General features: G+C 30.1%; 1 protein-coding gene across 1 annotated transcript in view; it reads left to right on the top strand.

The window, feature by feature from the left end:
* The window catches only part of LOC111627416 (transcription initiation factor TFIID subunit 2-like), a gene marked incomplete at its 3' end in the record, with an annotated part of 72,392 nt that extends 45,275 nt beyond the window's left edge, over nucleotides 1–27,117 (top strand). Inside the window, 9 exon segments of the mRNA XM_023370983.1 lie at nucleotides 6,682–6,792; nucleotides 17,229–17,314; nucleotides 17,385–17,501; nucleotides 19,025–19,164; nucleotides 21,994–22,063; nucleotides 24,541–24,645; nucleotides 24,721–24,820; nucleotides 24,897–24,974; nucleotides 26,893–27,117. Coding sequence (XP_023226751.1) covers nucleotides 6,682–6,792; nucleotides 17,229–17,314; nucleotides 17,385–17,501; nucleotides 19,025–19,164; nucleotides 21,994–22,063; nucleotides 24,541–24,645; nucleotides 24,721–24,820; nucleotides 24,897–24,974; nucleotides 26,893–27,117 — 1,032 coding nt within the window.
* Nucleotides 27,118–27,290: the final 173 nt, after the last annotated feature.

Here is a 27,290-nt window from a genome sequence, read left to right on the forward strand (position 1 = left end):
ATACAAACTTTGAAGTCAGTTTTAGTATAAGTAAACATGTGAGCAACTTGTCTGTTTGTCATTGATAACTGTCTTTGAATTTGATAGAAATAATTGTGATTCTGTTTTAGAGTAATTCTGTTGTAAGTACATTCCAAATATGGTACATTTTCCATATTTACAGGAAGTTTAAATCTTTAATAAGGCCATTTAACTTCTAATACTTTCTCATCATCCACTAGCCCATCTGGGCTTGCAGCTAAGAATGGGTATTTTGGATGAAGAAACATGCCATGTTTTTTTCCAGGCATATTTACAAAAGAAGAATATGCTGCAATTTCTTCTTCTTCATATCTTAATCCATGAGAAATTGCCTTACTTTTTATTGGCCTGCTTGACAATAATAAGGCACACAATTTCAGTGTCTACTGATTTTAATTTACAAACTTTTCCAAAGTTTGAAGATGTCAAATGCAACAAATGTTCCTTCTTCCAAATTGCACTTTTTGTTGTGATCAGGTCTCTTTTTCGAAATGTTCTATGTATTTTGTACTTGCTTCAGTTATATGTAAAGCACTTAAAAACATTTCAGACATTGTGTTTTTACAATAATCATGATTAGATTCTAAAGACCTTATGTTTGCTGTTTGCCTTAATTGCAGTATTGGTATTGCATAACCACTCTGCATGTTCATTGCCAAACTAACAACAAAATTTGTATAATCAGGAATTGAACTGCCAGGTGGTCTGGGATCAAATTTCACATTTTCCAATTGTTTCCTTTTCATTCCTCTCTTCTTAAATATATGAAATGGAAGCATACTAACCCTAATTGTGGAATCTTTATGTTATCGTGTAGGCTAGTGGAATGATTGAAGAACCTGTGTGTATGTTTTGTGACACTTATATGTGTCTGTTCTTCCATATTGCTAAAAGTGTTACACTTACATATTTTCAATATGCTTTAGGTCCTTTACCTATTGTACACATACATTCACATATTACATTTTCATAAATAATAAATCTCACACACCTGATTTATATTTGCCGAGTTATTTTTGTTTATTCTAACGTTTTCGGCCAATTTGTATAGGCCATCTTGAGGATTTTAACAGTTTTCTTTCAATGGAATCATTTGTTCGAATTTGAACTTATTACAACTTTTGTGTGTAAATAAATAGTTATGATAAATATCAAAAACTTGTAACTTAACTATAACATGAAAAACGTAAATTAAAATAAATATATGATAAAAATGTACTCTAAAATCTCGTTTCAATTTAACAATGAAAATAAAAGAAACATTATAACAACTTTGAGTTTGAAATACTAAAAAAAAAAAAAAAACTCCAGATCATGAAAATGTTTATGGGTTATTAAAACCCATATTTTTCTCAATTTTATATTTCCAAGCCGTTGGTAATGCTTTTGCATCTTTTGCATTTAGGCATCTGTCCCTCATCTTACTTCTGTAAATCTCTATTTTCTCCATTTCCATTGCGATGGAAGGTGAATGGCCCGTCCTAACAATCTTGGCTTCATCCCATTTGACTACTGATCCGTCTGCCTGTGCTATACTTGCTAATATCGTGCTATTCAGTTTTTTATTTACACTATATTTGTGCTCCTTTACTCGTACTTTCAGGTTTCTTCTGGTTACTCCTATATACTCTTTCTGAATACCTAATTGTTGGTTCTCAAAGGGTATACTGTACACACCCGGTTGGTCTTCTAAGTTAATTTTGTCCTTGTCGTTTCTTAATAATCTATAAATATTGGGCGCTCTTTTATATATTATCTTTGCGTTTTTGTATTTTCCTAATTCCTTCACCACCTTCTTCGTTTGTTCATTGTATGTGAACTTATTGCATGTAGTATTGTTGTTATGGTTTGGATTTGTAGCTTTTTGTTTACCGTAGCTTTTTACAAGGCCTATGATTGTGGACTTTCTGTATCCTAAAGTCCTTGCTACCTGTTGAATTCTATTAATTTCTTTATCCCTGTCTTGTACATTGGTGCAGTACAAGAAGGCCCTTTTGATCAGTGCCTTAAACGCAGATAATTTATATTTATACAGGTCTTTTGACCATGCCGGTATGTATAAAGGAGCGTGTGTTGGTTTCAAATATACTTTTGTTTGTATGTTTCCTAATTTGAATTCCATGTTAATATCCAAGAAATGGATGTTCCTTCGGCTTTTTTGTTCTAATTTTAGCTTCAATCCGTGCTCATTATTGTTGATTGCTGTTAAGAATTCATTAATGCGTTGATCATCTTTCCAAATTATTAATATGTCATCAACGTAGCGTTTGTATATTACGATGCTATCGGAGAAATCCTTGAGGATGTTCTTTTCCAATTTCCTTATTACCAGTTCACATAGCAGACCTGACATAGGACTTCCCATGGGAACTCCTTTCTTTTGTTTGTATATCGTTCCATTAAATTTGAAAAATGAATGAAAACAAATCAGTTTTGCCAAATCTTGCAAGTTTTCTATGTATTTTGCCGTTTCTTGATTTTGTTGTATTAAGAACTCAATTAGTTCGTTGAAGCACGATGTTAGATTAATGGAGGGGAACAGATTTTCAAAGTCCATCACCGTTCCTACTTCATCGTTCATTAAATTTAAGTTTTGTATTTCTTTTATTAATTTAGTTGGATCATTGGTCACAAAACTATTATCTTCCATTTTTGTACTTATGTATTCCTTTAAACGTTTTTCCAGTGTGTACGTTGGTGCGTTATTCTTCTCTACCACAGGTCTGAGTTCTTTGTCCTCTTTGTGCGTTTTCGCAAATGCGAATAATCTAGGCATCTGTGGATTGGGGTTATGCGCCCTTTTTAGGAATGTTAAGACGGACGACAGTGGTGCTTTTTCAATCTTTCTAACTTTTTTATCCGTGCTTATATATTTTTATCATATATTTATTTTAATTTACGTTTTTCATGTTATAGTTAAGTTACAAGTTTTTGATATTTATCATAACTATTTATTTACACACAAAAGTTGTAATAAGTTCAAATTCAAACGAATTTCGAACGAATGATTGATTCCATTGAAAGAAAACTGTTAAAATCCTGAAGATGGCCTATACAAATTGGCCGAAAACGTTAGAATAAACAAAAATAACTCAGCAAATATAAATCAGGTGTGTGAGATTTATTATTTATATATAGATAGCATTGCTGAGAAGGTAGATAGATTATTACATTTTCTATATCCCCATCATCTATAATTACTAAATCCATATATGTTTGATTAATTCAGATTTTAAATTACCTTTAAAATATGAAAAATTCTTCTCTTTTCCTCTTATTGTTAATTAGATTTCATTAAAATATATCAGCACAGCAGACAGTGACTTCTTTTATCTGACATCTCTATATAGGTATAAATTGTCTCTATAGTCAAAACTGGTATTTGTAAAGTTAGAGGGAGATCCTTATATTCAGGTGAATCAGAAAGTTTGAGTGCAGGAGAGCTGTCACAGGATATAGAAAAATTGAGTTTTCTAATTTTTCTTATATGCCAGTAACATAAAATTATTGTAAACAAGTTTAATAACTATATGATCACCATTATTTTTTTAATTTTTTCTATCTCATTGACAGGAAAGCAATAAAATATATTATATTCTTGCCTTAATATATTACATATTATATAAAAATAAATAGTATAAGGTAACTGTAACAGTATTGACAGGCATCTAAATGTGGCATGTATATATTTTAAATTACCATTTCCTAGGATATTTTCAAAAGAATTGAATTTCTATATCTCTACATTAATTAAGTTTCTAGTATCATGTTGTGGCAAGAAGCAGAAATTGTCATTTCAAATGTTAATTTAAAAGAATTGTCTTACTGAAACACAAAAGGTGACTAGATTGCAGTGATTATTGCTTTACAAGAGTAAGTAGTCAAATATGCAAGCAGTAAGTTCTGTTACTTTTTTTATTGAAAAACTATATTGATCTGTAAAATTTTTAAGATTTAATTAGTGATTTGTCAGATTCAGTAAAAAAAAGGCAAAAATTCACTTACGTGTGCACTATACAAGAAGTTTATTGATGAAGAAATTAGTGTTATTGCATTAAACTATTAAAACAAGTAAGAAGACTTGTGACCAATAAAAAAGACATTTTAATTATATTTATTTTACACACACTAAAAATTGTTTTCTCTTGGTAAAAGATTAAGATATACAGTGGAACCTCGGTATACGACCTTAATTTGTTCCTGGTGTTTGGACTTATACCGAATAGGACATATACCAAACCAACCTTTTCCATAAGAAGTAATGTAAAAATGATTAATCCGTTCTCATGTAAAAAAAAAAAATGGCTGGCTTTAAACACCTCACTTTCCTGTCTAGTTCCTGCTTGATTTTTCATGAGATCAGCATGTATCTTTTTATCTTTCTCGCAAATAATTGCTTCAGATATGATGTCGCCAGCACACTGTTTTTCAGTTATCCAAAGCAAAGGCAATTTCTCAACATGATCTAATGTCTTCGATCTCTGTTTAGAAATTGATTTAACCCCTTTTGCAACGTTAGCAGATTTAATAATGTCTTTATTTTTCACGATTGTCAATATCGTCATTCTTGGAATATGGTATGCAACAGTTAAAACTCGAACACGCATGCCACCTTCACATTTCTCAACAATCTTTTTTTTTCAGTTTCATTGTGATTTTAGTCATTTTTTTATTTTTCTGTTGCCTTTTTGCAATTTATGATTAATAAAAATAATAACATTTTACTTACAAATTAAAATAAAAAGAAATTTAACAAAGTTATAAACTGTGGCACTGTGAACGTCTAGTCTGGTCTAATACACCGATAGTACTACTTTTTCTTAGATGGCGTGTATAACTGAATTAAGTCGTATACCAAACAAAATTTGTTTCGTCCAAACAGGACGTATTCTGAATTGGACGTATTCTAAAGCAGACATATATCAAGGTACCACTGTATATCCCTTATAGTGTCTTAGAACTTCATAGGAAGTAGTTTTGTTTGTGTTGATTGTTGTTCTAAATTATAGTGATAACTTATTGGTACAGTTAACATTTCAGGAACTGGTATAAATTGGTTATAATACATGGTGTGGCTAGAAAATAAAAAGACTGTGATTGCCTACACACAATGGTCACACGTGGGCCAAAGTGGATGGGTAAACAACCTTGAACAAGTTAGAACTCCACAGTGAGTTTTAACTTGCTACCTCTATTAGATTGCTGTGAGTGCCTGCTACAAGTGGATATGTTTTTAGTGTATGTTGGAAAAATGGCCAGCTTGAAAGAGAAGCAGCATATCAACCTGAAATTTTTGGTGAAGATGAAGAAAAAACTTCCACTGAATCTTTGCACCTGCTACGTGAAGCATATAGCGACACATGTTTTTGTTGTGCATGTGAGTTTGAATAGCACAGATTTTCTGAGGGCCGAGAGGATGTGAAAGATGAACATTCTGGACAGCCCAGCACATCAAAAACTGAGGAAAGTGGAACAAATTGTTCCACTTTCCTCAGTTTTTGATGTGCTGGAATCTTTGTGAAAAAGTGTCAAAAGAAAGTGACAACACTTATGGCAAAATTCATCCTCCACCAGGACAATGCACCAGTTCATTCCACTCTGTCAGTGAAGTAGGTTTTGGCCAAGAAGGCAGTCACACAACTTGAACACTCACCGTACTTGCCTGACTTAGCTCTGTGTGACTTTTATCTTTTCTCTAAAGTCAAGTCTGCTGTGAAGGAACACCATTTTGATTTGATTTTTGCTGTCAATAAAAAAGATTGAGCTTCTGTATAGTCTTACATATGATGACCTGTAACATTTACGAACAGTGGAAGTTGCGAATGCAGCACTATATGGAAGCAGAAGGATCATACATTGAAGAGGAATACAACTAAAGTGAGTATGCTACTCAATATTTAAAGTTCCAGCTTCAGTCTCATTATTTTCTAGCCACATCTTGTATATCAGGCTCAGTACATGCCCATATTCCAGGAAAAGAAAAAAATTTTAAAGTTTTTGACCTTATACATTGGTTAGACAAAAGTGAAAGAATTCAATGACAATTTTACTGATCTTTAGATCTGTTCTTATTAACAAAAAATGTGCATTTTGTGAAATCTTATCCTTAAAAATTTCATCCATTGATAAGTTACCTTATCATGTAATAGTCATAAGGATGTGAAATTATAAATGTAATAATTAAGGATAAAAATGTAGATGTAGATTATTTTAACTTACCTTTCTATTAAATTGGCTTTCCTACCAGCTAACTCAGCATTGTATTTTTTTAATTCCTTCTTTAATTGTGCTATTATTGACCTTTTTAAATAATAATTTCATTCTTCCATTATTTTAAAGTAAGTTATCCTTCAAATGGGGCACCTTGTTTACAACTTCATCAATATGCACGACACCTTTGTCACATAATCACTTTTTTTCCCTATTACATGTGGTGGTAATACTATGTTGCCACAAATGGCTTTACGTTTTTTAAGATTTATAAATAAATAAATTATTGTAATTGGCAATGCATGTTTTGTTGAAAGTATTGCCTATTTATATATATAGCAATGTATGTTTGACAATAATAATTACTTTAAAACATATTGAAAAAATTGATTGAATTTTTTGTCTATGAACTGTAAAAATGAAATTGATTAAATGTAAATAATGTTTCAGACAATACCTCGAGCAATGGCAGAATTAAGAACAGTCCATGGTATTTGCCCTCCAGAAGTGTTAAGCTTTCTATTAGATTTATTTAAATACAATGACAACAGTAAAAACAAAGTAAGTGGTACAAAATAAATAACAGATTTAATTTTTATTTTTTATGGAAATTTTATATTTTTGTGTGTAATCTGCTGATTATCTATATTTAAAAGACAATTTGAAATGGAGCTTGGATTATGTGATGGAGCAAATTATACACTGGACTGCAATTTGAAAAAAATTGTAGATTTATAAATTTCCACTGTCATTTGTCCATTCATATGTCTGTCTTTCTTTAATCTCGAGAACTGAGTTAGACAGATAAAATTCAAGTACAGATATGGAAAGTGTAGGGGCAGGATGCCCCGATTAACTATATATGAACTTCTGATGCAAACCAGAAGTCATGTTATTTCAAATAAATTTTTCCCTGAAAGGAGTTAGATCAAGGGTCGCCAAACTTTTTTAACTGTCAACCCCCAACCACTTTCCAAAGCCTCACATTGACCCCCACTGTAAAGTTTTATTACAAGTGTATGTGTATAAAAAAAAAAAAAAAAAAAAGGTTGTGATCCCTTAGCCGCATCGACTCCTGGAGGTCGATATCGACCACTTTGGCGACCCCTGAGTTAGATATATGACCAGCATGACTCCATTGCTAACAGAAAAGTATGATGTACAGTACACGGACAAGACACTACAGTACTGATTTGAGATGGAGAGCATATATTTTAAATTAAATAAATTAAAAATTGCAATCCAGCATTGTGACAATGTCACAATATTGCTTGTTTTAAATTGCAATTGCAAACTTGCTGCTCCCATAGCTGTGAAGTATATAGTTGGGCAGGTTATATAAACATTTTATCTTTGGTTTAGAAATTTTCTGCAGGTTATACGTGCAAAAATATGGTAATTAATTTTGCTGAAATAGAGTAGTAAATTTTAAGAATTTATAATATAGTACACTAGATACATTTTAATGAATTATGATATAATATACATGGATTTGTATATTATATCAGAACTCATTGGTTGGTTGTTATGTTCCAAAAGTTTTTAATATTTTAAAATCTGATCCATTTCAAGTATTCCAAATTTGGAATTCGTTCTTACTCTAACCTGAAGCAGATCTTGAGTAAGGTCAAAAATGTTTGTTGGATGATGCATTAAATGTTTTTTGTTACTGGACATGAAGGTTCATCGAGGGTGAACAGATTTGTATGCTGTAATTTCCTGTATATAATATATAGCAGCATATAACTTACAAAAATTGCTAGAACACAATGTTCATCTGCTTTCAAATTGACTTTAAAACACAGATAACTCACAAATTATGTATAGGAAATTGTGTAATATAGAGTGATTTAAGAATTAAATTATTAACTCGAACAAACTTTCGGTAATTGTTTTGCAACTTGAACAGAATTTGAGTTGCAAAACAATTACCAGCATGGTTTCATAAGTACTAAATTAAATTATTAAATGAAATACTAATTAACAACTTGATAACTGATGAAAGGTTTAAAAAAAGTGTTAGTCACATAAAATAACAAATCAATTTTTAGTCTGTTTAATCAAATTTAATCAAGAAATAGAATGAAAAATGATTTAGTATTTAAAAAGTATTTTTTTAGTAAATGAATAAAATATAGGTTAATATATTTATTAAGGGTTTATCTCAGTGATTTGTAACCACACTTATGTGATTTTATAACTTTTTCTTTTGTAAATTAAATAGAAAAACTTAAATTAAAAAGAAAATATATTAATAAATAGGTGAAATATTAAAATCTTTGCAACAAATAAATAATGTTCAAAAATTACTTGCATAACAATTACTAAGAAATATAAAATACAGTGAGCAATTATTTATTGTGACATTGTCACAATGCCAGGCTGTAGTTTTTAATCATATTTTTAACTTATTTCATTTAAAATATACACTATCCTCCTCAAATTAGTAGTGGCTTGCCTCTGTACATCATATTTTTCTTTTAACTATAGAGTCATGATGGTCATCTATCTAACACCTTTCAAGGGGGAAATTTTTGAATTGAAATAACACAACTTCTGGTTTGTATTCAAAGTTTATATATAGTTAATTGGGGCCTCCTGCACCTACACTTTCCATATCTGATCTTGTCTTTCATTTATCTAACTCCATTCTTGAGATTAAGGAAAAACAGATGGACGACAGTGGAAATTTATGTCTACAGTTTTTCAAATAGCAACCCAATTAGAATAAATATAAATGTTTAAAAAATTACAATGTTGGTTAACCTATTTTTTGTAAGATGTGACATACTACACAAAAATACTAAAGTAAAAATGAAAACATTAATAAGAACCATCATTGAATTAGAAGCTTATTAGTTGTAATACAGTGGTGTTTCATGCATTGAATTTAATTAATTCCAGGAGGCCGTTCAAACTTTGGATTGTTTTAAGTCCAAATCAATTTTTCTCATTAGAAATAAAGGAAAGCAAATTAATCCATTTTCAGACCCTAAACAATATCCATTTCAATAAACTTAAAATTACAAACACGTGTAATTTAAAGGAAAAATAACACATTTAAATGCACTAATAATAAATTAAAACACAAAAACAATAAATAAAATACATGAATATCATATAATAAAATGAAAATTGCATTTACTGTTTGCACACCATCGACTCATATCTTAAACATAGCTGCCAGATGTCACATTTGTTCTTTACAGTATGTTTCTTTTTCGTCTCATTCGTCAGTATTACAAGCTTTCTCTACTTGTTAGACCTTATTGCTTCTACACATTTCTCATATGCCATGGTTAATAAGTAGCATCGATATTGGATCAAATAGAAAGTTTTTGCATATTTAGCAGGTCTTATTACTTAACATAGATGTGTGATTTAATTATAACAGTTATGAAATTTAATTATAAATGTAAACCAGTTATTGATGTTCTGTTCTGTGTTTTTAAAACCCTCAATTAAGAATGCTAATTGAAGAGGGGTTATAATTAAAAAACCAAAATACATTTTAGCAAAGGAAAAAGTTTTAGTTGTGTATTGAGAATAATAGATAGTCAATGGAAATATTATAATTTACAATGGAAAATAAAAAGTTGTAAAACTGCATGTGATTACAAATTGGTGTGATAAACCTTACTAACAAAAATATTAACGTTTTACTAGTTTACAAAATTACGTTTTATTACTTTACAAAATTATAACAAAAGGGTAAAAAGCTCCAAAATTAAAAAGTATTGTTTGAAAAATTCTGATTTTGGAAATAGTTTGTGTAAGTTGGTAAAGATGATGAGAGGACATCTTAAAAACATTTCAATAGAATAAAACTTGGCTCTTAAATTAATGGTTTGGTGTTGGGTCTGATTGAATGCCATGGAATTGCTGTTTCATTGTTTAGCTAAGTTAAATTTAATTTTTTATTTTATATGTGTTTTGCTGTTTTCTGTTAATATTACTGTAGAATGAAATTGTGTTTTGGTTTTATTAATAACTAATTTAAGCATTCAAGATTTGGCATAAGTTGTTACAGGTATATTATAGAAATTTAGATTTCATCATCCAGAAAATATATCTAACTAGCTGATGTATAGTATCTGGCAAGAGTTGTTAAAAATATACATAAGTTAAGAGTTGTTATTGTTAAGAGCAATGAAAACAGTAATTACATATTTACATATCTTTGTATAGACTTGTTCTGTTGTATTTTATAGAAATATTCTTAAAGATTAGAAAATCTCTCTCAAAACAGTGAAACATGAAAAACTAGCATACTTTTACAGTACAATATCTCAACTCTTAAAAAACAGGATTAAACTACTGTTGTGCTCAGCCTTTCAATTCTTAGTTGAACAATTTGCAACACAATTGATATTCTGTATTTCAAGAAGCAATAATAATATTTCAAAGAAACAATGAAAGAAGATGGGAAATACAGTCAACCTGCATTAATATGAATTTTTGATAAAACAAACTAATGACTTTCAGGGTCAAGGTCAAGGTTGTAAAATTTATAAAGTTCAACATTGATTGCAATGAAAATCTCTAAATTATATTTTGAATTTATTTACTAAGTAATGTTAAATATAATTAAATTTATATACAAAAACAAATGAATGATCTAAATGATTGTCAAATCAAACAAAATGAGAAGGTAGTATTTGCCATCTGATATATTGCATGTGGAGCAGTATATCAGAGTGGTTAAACAAAACAAAGCTAAAAGAAATTTGTAATGTTTTTTTATTGAAGATTGTTTGAAAATTAACAAAAAAAATTTTTTCAGTACCAAAAAAGTAAAAAAGGAGCCAAATTTGGTACAAAGTAGCCAAACCTGGCATCACTACATGCACGCCCCAATATGTAAACTAAACTAACAAGTTTGTAACATTTTTTTGGAAGTTCCTGTAATTTGTATTAATACAGAGAATTCTATTGAAAAGAAATATCAATAAAACAAAAATTTTACTGTAGAGATAAAAGTTTCTCAGGCTGATTCCCTATGGGAATCAGCCTGAGAAACTGATTTTACACCAAATATGTAATGTAATGAAGATAAAATTTTGGTTTTAGCCTGTCATGTGAATGTGCAATTTTTTAAATATTAAAAGCTTGTTTTCATGTTAATATCTACAGAATTGCTTGGCCAAATTGAAAAATCGGAAAAATTCAGTGTTCTGATAGTGAAAATTTAAAATAATCAATAATTATATTACCCAATAGTGCAAGGTCCCAAATGAATAAAGTGACCATATTGTTTATTTGCTAATTCAGGATAATTTTTAAGAGTGAGTGACAAAAAGATTTTAAAAAAATAGCTAAACTTATATTATTTTTAAAAAATTATTCATATATTGACCTATAAATTGGTTATATTGCATTAGAAGACCTATAAAATGATTTTATTTAAAATTTTCTTTTATTTTGAGGGTTAAAAGCAGAAAAAATCTGAAACTATCCTAGACAAAATGGGTCATATACATCACCCTGTAAATGAGGTGAAATTTGGAATGCTTCAATTTGTAAGTTTTCAGTCCAAAAACTTAACAATTGGAAATTCCCAATTAGAGAAAAAATTGCTGCTAATCAATACTAAAGAAACAGAAATTACAATTCTTTTCAAAAATGAAAATATATTGAATTTTGACTAAAAAAATCTAAATCATATAAGGCCAGTCCATTTGATGTTTGATATAATATCAACCAATGACATATACACAAAAAAGAATTTTGTCATATGCAGTTTCAATGTCCACGTAGTATAATTGTTTTTACTTGGCAGCTGTATTCCAAAATTAAACCAATAATGTTATTCACATGGTTACAATGTACTGCTCATTTGGATTAATTTGAATTACTAATAAATCTTGTTAAGACTTACTACATGGACAAGAAATAAAAGGACTAATTAGGTAGCATGGAGTAGAACATTAAAAATGATTACTTTCTAAATTATTCCATTTGGGAATGAATATGATTATGTGCTGTTGACAGGAATATCGGGTAATAATGAAGAAGACATTTGGAGGAAATTATCTTTAAAAGATAAACCAAAAGTCATAGATGTTTACACAAAGTCAACAATTTTATGTTAACTGCTGTGTTATTGAATCAGTAAAGCTATAACATACTGTTACTTCTAATGTCTAACTTGGGCTACCATGACCAGTTCCCAATGATGGTGATGTTACAGAATGCATAGAAAGTGAGTAGTAGGTTTATACAGACAGGATGTGTGATTGGAATAATTCTTCTGGAGTTCTCAAGCCTTCTTTAAGGCTTCTGAAATGTTTGGTAGGCCAACTGCTGAAAAGAACTTTCAATAAGAATGGTTGTGTATCCATCTACTAAACAGTCTTTGAGCTGGCATACCCAATACTGCAAAATGTTTGATAGATTGAGAAATGCTGCAAAAATATCTTTCTGACTTCAAAGTAAATTATTAATCTGTTTGATCACTCTTCAAGGCTAATTCATTGCATATGAAAAGTGACTGTTAGATGTATTATTCTGAAACTCCCATACTTCAGCAAACTGTGTAAATTCTTTGGAATCAGTTCCATTGAGTTTTAAGTATATGTGGAATTACACGAATAGGAAACCATTTCTTCAATTCAATGATAACTGCTTCAGAATCAAATGAGAATAATATACTAAGATCAGAAAAGTCTAAGTAACTAGTAATATTCAATACATGGTATATTTGCTGAAACTTAAGCAAATTTGATGTTGCATTATCCAAGGAAGTTCAGAGTTCAGAATTTGATTTTGTAGGATTAGTTCCTTACCACAGGTTCTGAGTTTATTGACACACAATGCAGGACTCAACATGATTGGTAATGTTCTTGGTCATGTTAGGGCTAAAAAATAAATTTTACATGCATGATTAAGGGCAACAGTCAGCACAGTGATGCCAACAAATGTCAATCTGTAGACAATCTAGGACATTTCACATATAGAGGCAGAAATGATGCTGTTACATGATGCATGATTCATTTTTGCTACAAGAGTTAAACAATGGACAGTATCATTGAGTAATCACTTTTATTGAAATAGTCCTCATATATACAGTGGGTGATCGGTTAATGAACAAAATCCATTCCAAGACTGTTTTCTATCTGAATTGTTCGTTAACCAATTATCGATTTACCATAGGTTTTTATGGGAATTTGATTAATTTGTTCTGGAGACCCCAAAAAATAAAATATATATACTTTCTTACTATGTTTATTTATATGTAATAATAAAAATACGTATACACACTGTCTTGCATTTTTATTAGTCATGTTTTTTCTGTTTGTGGGAGTTAAAGAATCTGTCTAATGTCCATTGCTTTTTCTCTCTTCTTCAGGATTTTTCAGAAGTAATTAATAGCATTGTAATTGTAGAGTCTCCAAGCCTATAATCTCATCCTGGTTTGGATGCCATTCTAAGACTGTCATTCTGACATTATCCCACTTCTTCAAAAAAAAATGTCTAATGGCAGATATCGACATTAATTCTCTTTTTCAGAAGAAAACATATTTCGCCGAGTTTCTTGGTGTTCTTCATTCAAGAGTTCTTGGTGGTGTTCTGTTGTCAGATCAGTTTCAGGTTCCATTATGAGCTCTTCAATGTTCTTTATTTCTCAGATGTGATTTTTGTTACTCCTTAAGCTACTTGAGTCTTCTTGATAATACAGTAACTTTCTTAGATAAGATTGAACTGCAGCCTACTGTAGACCTGTTCAAGCTATACTGCCCAGCAACATCAGACATCATCTGCCCACTCTCTACCTTTGCTATTATACTCTCACCTTTTGAAAATAAAAACTGACACAAAACTTAATGAGTGCCCACCTGACAGTCTCGCAAATACTATAAAAAAATTGTTTCTGTCAGAAAAATAAAAGGCTGGAATTATAAAATTAGTTTCGAAGTTTGGAGGAATACTATCTGACCAGTATATACCGGGTTGAGCGTCGATGCCGATGTTTCCTGCGCTCCAAAAAGTTTTGAATTGTTTCCTGAAGACAAGAGAAGACCAATTGGTATTCATTATTTTACGTCATTGCTTTTTATGTGTATTCTGTGAGGTGTTCGTTGTCCGAATGTAAAAATCTTTCACGAAAGTGTTCGTTACCTGATTTGTTTGTTAACTGAGCTGTTCATTAACCGATCACCCACTGTACTCTAGTTTTCTCAGTTACTTTCAAGTTGATGCATATAATAATTCATCATTCAGTGAAAAATTGATGATTTTATATCTTGTAGTATCTGACTTACTATTTCTTCAAAAATCATTTCTCGAACTGATTTAAGCCTACATTTTTTATGATTATGTACAGGGTGTTTATAATTAAAGTTCATTTTGAAATGGCCATAAAATGAAAACTACTGGACAGAATGTTATCAAACTTGGTAATAGTGTACAGGACATAATGGGATCTTATTTCCCACAAAAAAAAGTTCAAAAACTCACCACCAATGGGAAATGGCACTGTCTGCAATATTGTTAAATGAAATAGGACATGAAGACATCATTGAAAATGTTTTTAATTCGTTTTAAAATGCATTACAGAGCATGTTCAATGTGGTGTCCATCATTTTTGATAAGCAAGTTACATTGCATTACTGTGTTCTCAACAGTAGCTCTTAGCATATCACTTTCTTCCTGCTGTAAGCCATTGTGATTTTGCGTAATCCCACAAGCAGTTTTGTTTTAAAACTGATGAAACAGTCCCCAGTCCTGCTCTCTCCAGTCCATTGCCTGGGGGCAATGGACCTGGGGAGAGCAGGACGTGGTATATATTGACTCGTGGTTGAGAGAAGGACTCTCTATTTTCGGTGCCATTACAGAAAGAATGTGAAGGTGACCAGCATTGATTGGATTGTTCAAGGGAAGAAAATTATGAGGGTTGATGAACTCTACTCCAATCAACAAGATGACCAGAGAAAACAGCAATTGTGTGACAGAAAAATTTGAGGAACTTCTCTCGTAATAGTGCCTCCTCTCTCCTGTATTTTCAATTGTCTATTGATGGTAGGATTGTCATGCAAGAAAATTTGCTGATTTTGTAAAGTACTAGATTATTTTTCCGCCCTCTACAATGATTATCGACACGACTGTGTGCCGGAAATAGCCGTTACCTAACGGGTACTTTACGCGGATTCGCGTTAACGTGCCAGGCCTGGACTTTTAGCGTGCACCGAATTAAATAATGACCAAATTTATCAATAATAAATCAAAGATTTAATAAATAATTCTAATAATAATTATTTACAAAATTTAGTAAAAATCAAACAACAATTTATTCAATGAAAATCAATAAGAATCAACCCGACAAAACTCAAATCAATCTAGTTTCTAATTTAAATCTATTCCCCTTTGGAATTCGACAAAATTCAAAGACTTAACTTATATACAATAATTCTTATGAATTAAAGATCCTAATCGTCACCTCAATATACTAGGAACCTATTTCCTCAACTCTCAAGACTTTCTCTATTCGTCGATCCACAAATCGAATAACTTCAAAATCGCCTTGGAACTATTTGATCCTATCGGACACCTCTCTCGTTCACTGCTACGAAGCTCACCAAGCTCGTTGCTATCAGAAGCTCACCTCGTCCGTCTTCACTTGAGGTTCAGTCTTTATACTGTGAGGTGACGTCACAATTCTGAATGCGATCACTCCCCTCATTTACATACTTATTTGCTAACAATAAACTTTTTCTATTTGTCTGGCAGCCTATTTTCCGACAATACTCGCTAACCTTTTACATTATTCTTTTTGACAATTTTCAGGATGTTTTTATTCTTTAAGGTTTAGCGAGTCCCTAAGTTGTGCTTGTGGGGTCTCCCCCCTTTTCTCGGTGCGGACTTACTTTTTTCCGCTCGGGAACGCAAGTGTGCGTGAGTTTTTTCTACGGCGCTTTTCTCTCGTTGGTGAGTTGGTTTCTCTTCTATTTTTAAGTTTCTAAGGTGAATGGTGAGGAAACCTTCGTCCTAACAAAACATAAGCCCCAAACAAAAATATAATAAAAAGCAAAAATAAAAGTAAATAAAAATAATGCTCGGACTTGGTTCCTTACAATTTGACTAATATGTGATTAATATTTGCTGATTTGACTAATATGTGAATTTTCTAATTCTAATTTTAAGTTTCTAAGGTGAATGGTGAGGAAACCTTCGTCCTAACAAAACATAAGCCCCAAACAAAAATATAATAAAAAGCAAAAATAAAAGTAAATAAAAATAATGCTCGGACTTGGTTCCTTACAATTTGACTAATATGTGATTAATATTTGCTGATTTGACTAATATGTGAATTTTCTAATTCTAAGAGGAACATTCCATGTTCCTCTTAGAATTAGAAATTTCATCTTTTCATGGCAATTAGAATATTTTAATACCCTCTGAATATTGTGTGTATTGGATTTGATGTTAATTCAATTTCATGTTGAGAAAATAAAAAATTACATTATTTTTGTTCTGAATTTAAACATGATATATTGTTTCTCTCTAGCTAGTTGTTGCTATTATAAATTATCCTCTTGGACATGGACATAGATAAAGATAAATTAAATTGCTTAGCTTGCTTCGAGCTCATTACATTACATTGACCACATATGTCCTGTTTGGTTTTTAAAAGTGATGTTATTTTCAAAAAAATTTGGTTCTAACAACTCATTTTCATCACTAGTTCTAGATCCATAAAGAACTTATATGTAAAGACTAGCTGTTTCCTGCGGATTTTGCAATTTGATAGAATTAAATATACATTATTTTCTATTCTTAGGTCTTTTGTAAAAGACATTTACATAATTCCATTCATTTGTTATAACATACAAACAGAAAATGTTTACTGAACTTTTAATTTAAAAAGTTATATTTTTTTAATAATTTTAGAAGTTTCACTCATAATTATTTCAAAATTTTCAAAAACTAAATCTATTTTTCATCTGTTTTAAAATTCTCTTGTTAATAATTGACAATATATTATCTTTATCCATTTTCAGTATTGTGACAATTATTACAGAGGTGCTTTAATAGAAGCTCTTGGTGAAACTGTTACACCTATTTTATCTGTTATTACTCAGACAGGGTAAGAATAATTGATTTATTAAATAATCTAAATGCTTTGATGTCTCATGAGTTTTTTTCTTGATTTATAGACAACCTGTATCTGCTGATTCTCTTTCGTCAGATACAAAGCTCATATTGGAAGAAATTACTCGATGCCTTAATTTAGAAAAATTGTTATCGTGTTATAAATATACAGTTACAGTTAGGTAATTATATTTTATACACTGTAGAAAATTAGATGTATATTTATTTGTTTTTAAAAGTATGTTTTCAATGAAATAATTGTTTGAAATTAGTTAAGTCAATTTAGAATCATTACTGTTAATTGATAAAATGTTTAAGTGTGCTCACTGAAAATGAAAAGTAATTCGATGAAATTTTGATTTTCTAAGGTATGTTTTTATGTAAGATATTTATATTAATGATAAGATTCACCCACAGAATTTTCACAAAAAATGTGAATTATTATTTTATTAGTGAACAATTGAAGAAATTTTGTTGTCATCTTGTCAAATTAAATAATAATTTCTGCTTTATATGAGAGAGTATAACATTTGAATATATATAACATCATACCAAATACTCATGTTAAGAAATTTTCCAACAAATTTTATGACTCTTCTATTCTTACAACACAGTTTCGAAACTTGGATATCATTTGTGAACAGTGAATGATGCTCAGATAAACAAGAATATCTATTCATCAATTAATAAGTCATCTGCTTGCCTTTAAAGATGTTTATTATAATTAGTTGGCTCCATATTATTTTAAATTACATTTTTTTTTAATACTAGTTGTATTTAGCAAAATGTTTGCTATAAAAAATTGTTGTTAAATTACACATTATAAATTTATATGCTTATTTAATTTTCTACTTAATATAAGACACACAAAATTTCTCAATATACAACAGTTTTTGTATAAGTATCTTCACAGGTATTCATTCCTGCATGCAATTTTTAGTTTCTTTCTTGCCTCCCTGTAAGAGTTATTCTTTGCTTAGGTGCCATTTTATTTGAATAATATCAGTCCTCCAGATTAAAATTTAATTTACAATACTCTTTCTGTTAATAACATAAAATTAAAAAATAATTGAGTTGGCATTCATTGATTTCCAAAGTTATTTTCAGAAGCATTTTTATGGACAGTGTTAACTTCAATAGCTGGAATGGTAGGGAGGAGTGCCTTAACAGGAAGAATAAAAACTTGCAAAGGCACATTTTTGCTTCTAATTATTTTAAATGAAATTAAACAGAAAAATAGATTTAATAGGGCTAATATACATCAAATAAGCTTAAAAATAATATATAAAATGTAATTCATATAAATATACCTTAATGAGTTGGAAATAGATTTCACTTTTGTTTATATTTACATACACACTATATACTATCAACTAACAGCGTGCTAGTTAGTTAGCCCATAATAATCTGGCATTTAATGATTTGTTTGTTAATATTTTATTAAGCTTTACCATTGGTTATTCTTTAAATAACCAAGTAATATTTTAAAAATTTACTAGTCAACTTAATTAATCAGTTATTATTAAAAAGTTCTTGTAAATTATAACACATGAAAGTGATGCAAAACATTAAGATTGGGCTACTGAAGGTAGTCAGAGCAGTGTCAAAGATGCAATAAATATAAATTTTATTCATTTTAAATTTATATAAAATGTCTTGATTAGTATAACAGTATAAAGAATTATTATTGTTTGTTTTTATTTAGTTGTCTTAGAGCAATTCGACGTTTGCAAATGATGGGCCATTTGCCAAGTAATCCAACATTATTTCAAGAATATTCTGCATATGGAAATTTTATTGAAGTTAGACTTGCTTCATTAGAAGCACTAGTTGATTTTACTAAAGGTATGTCATGTGAACAAATCAATTTTTCTGAATATTTGGTATATATATAATTAAATTTTGAGAACTTATAGGAAATGGTTTCAGCAGATTTGGCTGAATCTTTGACATTTTGTAGTTCTAGTGGTCCTGATCAAAAGTCTTCATAGGCACAGAATCAAAAATGGACAGTTTTTAAGGGTTTAAATGAAAGAACAGCATAATTTGCAGATATTGTGAAGCCTGAAATCTTTTCATTTCAAAATATAAATTATACATTTTCAAATGTTATTGATGTTCAGCAATGGATTGATTGCAGTTTGTACTTATAAAAACTATTCACAAAAGCTGGATTTGATGAGTGTCATAAAAAATAACTTTATCTTTACATTAGCAAATAATTTTAGTGAATATATAAACATTTTTTACCTTCTGATAGGTTTATTGCATCAGATCAATGTAGTTATACATTTTGTTTTTAGAGTGTATGAGAGTTCTAACACAAATGTTACAAAATTCAAACTTTGTATAAATATCAGGGCTGTGGAGTCGCGTAAAAATCTACCGACTCCGACTCCGCAAGGGGCAGACTTGTTACCGAAAGAGACCCAGAAATTCTGATGTCATCACGTGACCTCAGAATAAAAGATTCAATAAATAGAATTCTAATAAAGATAGAACGTAGAAACTTTTTATTCCAAAGCTAAAAGACTCCTCTGAGTAATATATAAATATGTATTTGATAATTTCTGCTTTTTCCTCTGTTATATATAACAGATGGAAAGTGTAGTACTCGGTCAAAAAATGACCCCTCCCAAATTTTTACAATTTTGGACTCGGGACACCTTGAAATTTCAAGATATGCAAAAGATCCTATATGTATGGATGTTAGACTGTGTGTGGGGGGCATGATTTTGTTCACTCTGTTTGAACCCTAATAATTTCTGTGGTCAGAGTGGTCAGAATCGGAGTTAGATGGTTTAACACAGGAGTTAGTTATTAAGCGTCAAAGTGGTTGAACTAAATCGTGTCCCCATGCACATTCTAACATCTCAGGTGAGAACATCTTAACGGGTTTTACTGTACTATTATAAAATGGCTAAAAAGCTTACTTTGAGGGTAGAGACGAGTTTTATTTTTTATTTTTTTTTTATTTTGAACGCTAATAACGAATAAAATACTGTATTCATTAAGAGAGATGACACATGACCACTTTTATGTCTTTACCCTGTTGACCTTTAATTAAGAACCAAAATTTAATAGTATTAATGCCCCTTTATATGCAAGCTACAGTGCCACATTTCATTTTTTAAACTTTACCCATTCTGAGATATTGTTTAATATCTCATGGGTAAAGTTTAAAAAATATTTAATTTCTTTATATATAAAATAATTTCTTTATTTTCTGTTCTGAGATATTAAACAATATCTCAGAACAGAAAATAAAGAAATTAAACAAATTAGATGCCAACACACGCGCACGAATTTTTGTCCTTTTATTGACTCTTTTGAGGGGTTCAGGAGGTCTCAAAATGTGTATTTTTGCAAAAAAAAAGTTGGAGGGTCAAATTTGATGCAATTCCAATACTTTTCCGTTTTATATACATAACAAGTCGGGAAGTAAAAAGGAGTCGGAGTCGGTGGATTTTTTTATGACTCCGACTCCGGCTAAAACATCAAAACTCCACAACTCCGACTCCACAGCCCTGATAAATATAAAAGCATTGATCTGATGCAGACCTATTAATAGGTGGAAAATGTTTGTATATTCATTAAAGTTATTTGCTGGTGTAAAAATAAGATTATTTTTTGTCATTTATACATATGCTCATTAAATTTGTTACAACAAGAGGTGGCCTAAAAATCCCACACATCTTTGAATAGCAATTTGTCGTCATTTCTAGCATTTTCATCTTCATTTGCTATTGAAGAATTGCTTCATCACAAATATAACAGTGCAAATAATTTCTAAAAGCCATATCAAAATATTTTAGAATTATGGAAGTCAATAATTAAATGTTTCACTTAAACCAGTTAAATACAGAGAAAATAACTTAAACCACTAAAGGATTAACTTTTCTTATAACTTAAACCAGTTAAATAACTGGTTTAAGAATAACTGGTATAAGAAAAGTTTAATGAAATTAAAGGCAAAAAAAAAACAATACATCAATAATTAACAAAAAAAGTTACCTCTTTATAAATCCAAATTAATTTAATAAAAAATGAAAACATTTTTCATCAGTTTCACCTATCTTCCTCAGTTGTCAATAATTAATGTTAATATGGAAGAATTATCAATTATTTTCTCCTTTAGTAGAATAAAAGAGAAAAATCACATAAATGAGATATTAGACAATGTAAAGTATTTTTTTTTAATATTATCTATGTTAATATTTAAAAAAAACTGTTTTAATAAAGCTGAAGAATTAGTGATTTTTGATACTTTGCAATGTGAATATTATAATTATCTAACTTTTAAATTATTTTGTACAGATATGAATTACTCTACATAAAATTTAATTATTATATAAAATATTTTGAATCTCAATGTTAAAATGATTACTGTTCAGAGATATTTTCCTTAAATGCATAAATAGATGCTCAGAATGTTGTGTGTGTTATTAAAGTAACACAAATAACATTCTGAGCATCTGTCAGATCTATTGTGATGAATTGTTTTATCTGTGATTATGGCTCTCTTATACTATATTTTGTGTGTGTCATTTTTTTCTAATACTGCCTGTGAAGTATATCTGTAGTATGGTTATTATTATTATTTAAATATTCTTTTAAAAAATATGTACATATTTAAAAAATAATGTGTAATATAAATGTTAACTGATTTTATAGCTGATGGAAAATCTGAAGATTTAAATTTTTTAATGGATATTATTGAAAATGATCCAGTCCCTGAAGTTAGGTAATAACCAGAATTTTGTAATAAATTTTATTTGAAGTAGTAATTACTTAAATGTTGCTATAAAAATAATGAGAATTTCATAAAGATTTTGTTGAAATAATATAACACCTCTTCTTGATAACAAGCACTGAGTTCAGTGTTAACATAGTTTTTATCTCTCAAGTACTTTCGACGAGTATAAGTTCGATGTCCTCAGGTGAAAAAGAACAAATTTGAAGAAATAGAACATTCAGAGTGTTTCAAGTAGAAAATGGAAAAATTTTCTTGGCAATTTTTAAATTATAACGTTCGGTAATTCCGTTGGTAACGTGCAACAAGCTTTTGCGGGTGTTCGAAAGTTCTTAAATCCACGCAACTGGCAGCGCATGCATTGAGGAGCGATCATGCTAATTGTGAGACTCTTGGCGCTGGTATAAAGTAACCCATATTTTGGGCAAGTTGAGGGTGGGGATGTTGCATGCATCTATGGTCATTGTGAGGAGCGCTTCCCAAATAAATGTAATCCTTCTGTTATTACAGCGCTTGAGCAATGCTGTTTTTGACCATAGTGGGTTATAGCCCTGCTGTAGAACTTTTCTGGCGAGCTCTGTGGTCTGTCTTTCTTTGTTTATATCCTCCTGATGTTCTGTGATACAGCAAGCAAGCATTCTTGTCGCTGCCCCTATATACCTGTCAGTTATCCGGTTATTGGATTTTCTAGTTGTACTGCATATACTCCTGATTTTTCTAAAACATCAACTTTATCTTGATCAACACCTCTTATTTTAAAATTCAGAATACAGTAGTTTTCTGAGAGCATAAAAAGACAGTAATACAGTCAACGTGCATTAATACTGTATTTTTGCAGATAGACTGACATGCTGGTCTATCCGGGGAGACCATGAAATTAGATATTACAATATGGTAAAAACTCAGTATGCCAGTGCATGCCACTTTAAGTGAGGTTATGAATCCCTTTCTAGAGGGTGCATAAAAGAAACAAATGAGCTTTATTCTAAAACTGTGAAACTGTCAGCACTACATTAAAAACTATGATTATACGTTTAATTTCTGCATTTTGTTGTCTTTCTAACGATGTAAAATACTTGTGGAATGCTAAAAGTGCTTTTTTTAATGTTCATTTTATTGTAATTCAATCCAAGAATGCAAAAATAAGCATATCAAATTTCAGAAATTTGCTGTAAATTAGCTCAACTTGCACACAAAGCAGATGTTAATCAGTGTAATTTGAGAGGTAGGTGTTATTTTTAAGATTAGGCAAGGTAGACTGTCAGTGTAGCCCACACTAACAACTACTACTACTACAACTAATGTTAATTAATAAGCTGCTAATTGTTTTAATGCACTGTAAATGAAAACTTTAGTCCTGATTTTAAGTCAATCAAATAACAATGTTATTATTTTATTGTACTCGGAAGAATGTTTCCTTTTTTATTTGATTTTCTTCGGGTACACTGTCAGACAGTGTACCTGAAGAAGGCTGAAAACATTCGTACTCATGTATAAACGGCTAGAAACAAGTGATAAAGGTTTTGTCTTGGTCATCTTCAAATCAAACAAAATGAGGAGACAGTACTTGTTTAAGTATGGAGCAGTAAATCAAAGTGTCAATATAGCAAAGCTAAAAGAAATCAGTAATAATTTTTTTGTTGAAGATTGTTTGAAAAAGTAAAAAATATTTGTTTTTTCATTTGCAAATGTCATCTTTATATATTTCAAACTGCAGATAGTGGCATATGGAGTCTATTGTGGCCATTGAATTCTTGAAAGAATGCTTAGATGGTTGAACATCACTGCCAATTTTGCTTTTGTTTATGGAATCACTACTTTCACCAAGCACTATTCTGACTGGTCCTGAAACTATTGTGCAGACTATAATGCGAGTTTGAGTTAAAAAACTGTACACATGTAGCCAAGGCACCAACTCCTTTTTTTAAATCAAAAGATTAAAAAAAGGAACCAAACCTGGCATCATTGTATGCACTCCCCAATATACAAACTAGCAGGTATTTACATGGGACTGCATCCATTTAAAGGGGTGGGTGTCCTTAAACTTTAACCCCTATATTCTGAGTACAATAGAACAATCTACTAAAACCAGATGTTTGAATTGATCTACAATCAAAGGTTGAACCCATCTTTGAGTAGAATAGATTTTCTTCTAGTAAGCAAAGTGAAACATTTATTACAGTATCACTTTTTATTGTTCCTTTCGAAAAATGTAAAAAGCAACCATTATTGGAAATAATGTTATTTCTTTGGGTGGGAAGGTAATTTAGAGTTCCATAATCCATTAAAACATGATTTTATTGTATATTATTAGAAATTAATATTTAAATTTACACTGTTTCATTTTTCATTTATTGATAATAATTTTCTTAGCTTGAATTAAAATAATAATTTGTATAATATATAAAAGTTTTCTAAAAAGAATTGATTGTATTTCTAAATAACTGCATTTAAATTTATAATTTTAGATATCATACACTTAGGATGCTGACTGAAAATCCGCCATTCACAAAGAAAGATCATAGTCACTTAAATACAGAAGAATTAGTAGAAAGATTATGGAAATTGATGAAGTATAGTTAATATTTCTTGCATGTTACAATAAACCTTTTAAATTAAATTTTTAAATAATTTTTATTCAAAAATAGTAGTGGTTCATCACATGATTCGAGGATAAGATGTGCAGCGGTGGATTTGTATTATATTTTATACGGTCGTAATAGGCCTTCTTGTCTTCCTATTCCAGAAGTATGTAATTCAAAGAAAACATTTTCAAATTGATTTTTCATAATTATGTGTTGATTATGGTTTTAATTATTTACAGCTTGCAATGGTATTAAATTTGAAAGAAAAGAAAGCTAGAGTAAATCCTGCTATAGCATCAGAAGAAATTGACATGCCTGTATGTATATTTTATTAATGTCGTGTCAAGCATAGTCTCAAATTTTGAATAAACAAATAAAATTTGATTTTTCAAATACAGTGGAACTTCGCTTAATGAGCATAATTTGTTCCAGAATCTTACTCGTAATGCAAAATACCTGTTAAACGAAAGAATTTTTCCCATATAAATTTGATAAACTTTTGTGAGTATTTTATTCTCAACGATCTCTATTTCTAGGTCTGGATAGTGCACTTTTGTTTTTTCCGTTTGGTCTAGTACTAGTTTCAAATCATAGAAGATTTTTTGCAAACTATTAATAACAATAACTATGTGGTTTTTGATTTCTAAATTATTAAAATATCATTGATATATCTTGCATGTAAACAGATGTTGCAAAGGAATTTTTTGTGTGCTGTTCCAGTAACGTAACTACTATTTTGCATAAATCCCTGAAAAGGGGCTTCCTTTCAAACCCCCATTTTTGTATGAATGTTCAATTGTTAAATGTGAAAATGGGGTGTAATATAGCATATGCATTAATTCTAGTATTTGTTGGTGATAATTTGACATATTTAGTATATTTCATAACAAAACATCTCTTAAAGTGCAAAAATATGGCTCATGTTTGATGGATGGATAAATCGATATGTGGGAGCGTATGGAACATTTTTATAAAACACAATTTTTTTTCCATTTCAATGAGTATAGTGACAAATTAATATGAAAATTATTTTCATGCCTTATAAGTTTAAGTCACAGTGATATTTATTAACCCTAACAATCATTTGAAATGTGAGCTTTGCTGATAGGGAGAAGGGGGAGGTTAATCCTTCTTATCAAGATGAACAAGGGGTGCAAACATAATGTGAGTATTGTTGTTGACACTGAGACAGTTGCCTTACATAAACCATTTATTTGGAAGGCAATGCTTACATGTTTCTGGTCAAGCACTTCTCTCGGATGAAAATAAATGTAAAATGTTCAAAGTGGAAAGTTCACTGTCATCATTAATCCAACAGTGATTAGTCAGAGATAAAGTTTTGTAGCAAACAGTGGCTCTGGACAAATTGGCAGGACGTTGCATAGTGTGGCAGAACCTATGTGAAGCAACAAAGAATCCTGAATGAGGAAGAAGCAACCACCTTGTTCTTGAATCTCGGGGTTTTTAAAGGATTCTTCCCAAAATTCTGAATTTGATTGGTCCCAAATTTCTCATTCTACCTTCCATTTGAGCCATTTCTGTTTCCAGGTGAAATTAGACAACCAGATCAGGTGTGGGAAAAGTCCACTCTGCATTAATCAATTTGACACCTCCGTTTGACTTCGTCTGCAAATGTTGATTGACCTTTGAAACTTTTGCTCATATCTCACATAATGATATTTTCTTTTCTCACATTAATTATTTGTTTTTATAATTTACAACACAATAGTTTTTCTTTTAAAGGAATGCTACATTTTCTCATTTATTTCTAAATTTTGTCATGTCTACGAGCATTGGTGTCAAAGCTCGATCTTTCTGATCGACATTCTAAGCATTCCAACCTGTTAGTTCACAACAACTCATGACCTCTTGGGGTCAACCATATTGTTTATTTCATACCTTTGTGACAGATCTATTTTATGCATTTTTTTATAACAAAATATTTTCTTAAATGACTTGAATTTCTGTACACTTATTGAGAGATTAGGACTCTTTGTTAGATCCCAGACAGAGTCCCATGTTTTAGATTGATAGATAGAACTTAATTTCTCAATTAGAAATTTGTACAAGAAAATTAGAAAATAACTACTTCATGTTTAAAATATAAATTCTATGAAGCCACTTAAAATGATTATATATTTTTTTTATTCAAATGGTAGTGTTACTATGGAGCATATAAATTTTAAAAAAGCAATTATTTTTACTCAAGATAAGTAAAAAATTTTATATTTATAGCTTGAACCAATGGAAGTAGAAGAAATAGTAGAAACATCAGAAGTAGAATTACCAGTAATTGAAGAAGTTGTGGATGTTGTGGATACAAAAGCAGAAACTTACATTTATGTGGATGAAAAGAAAGATGGTAATATACCAGTAATAGAAGAAAGGATAATTGATCCATGTGATTTTAAAATTGAACCCATGGCAGATGAAGAAGAAGCTAAAAAAAATAAAGTTAAGGTAATTAATGTTCATTTCTTTATTCAAGTGATATTCATAGTTTAATTTATAGTAGTCTCATCTAAATATCTGTTTAATAAATTATATATACCTGTTATATCTTAAAAATGTAACATTCTATGTCAAACATCTGCTTTCATTTTATAATTAATTGATTAATTGATCTTAATGTG

The sequence above is a fragment of the Centruroides sculpturatus genome, unplaced genomic scaffold, assembly GCF_000671375.1.
Source record: "Centruroides sculpturatus isolate CEXI.00-Female unplaced genomic scaffold, Cexi_2.0 scaffold424, whole genome shotgun sequence".
NCBI classification, from domain to species: domain Eukaryota; kingdom Metazoa; phylum Arthropoda; class Arachnida; order Scorpiones; family Buthidae; genus Centruroides; species Centruroides sculpturatus.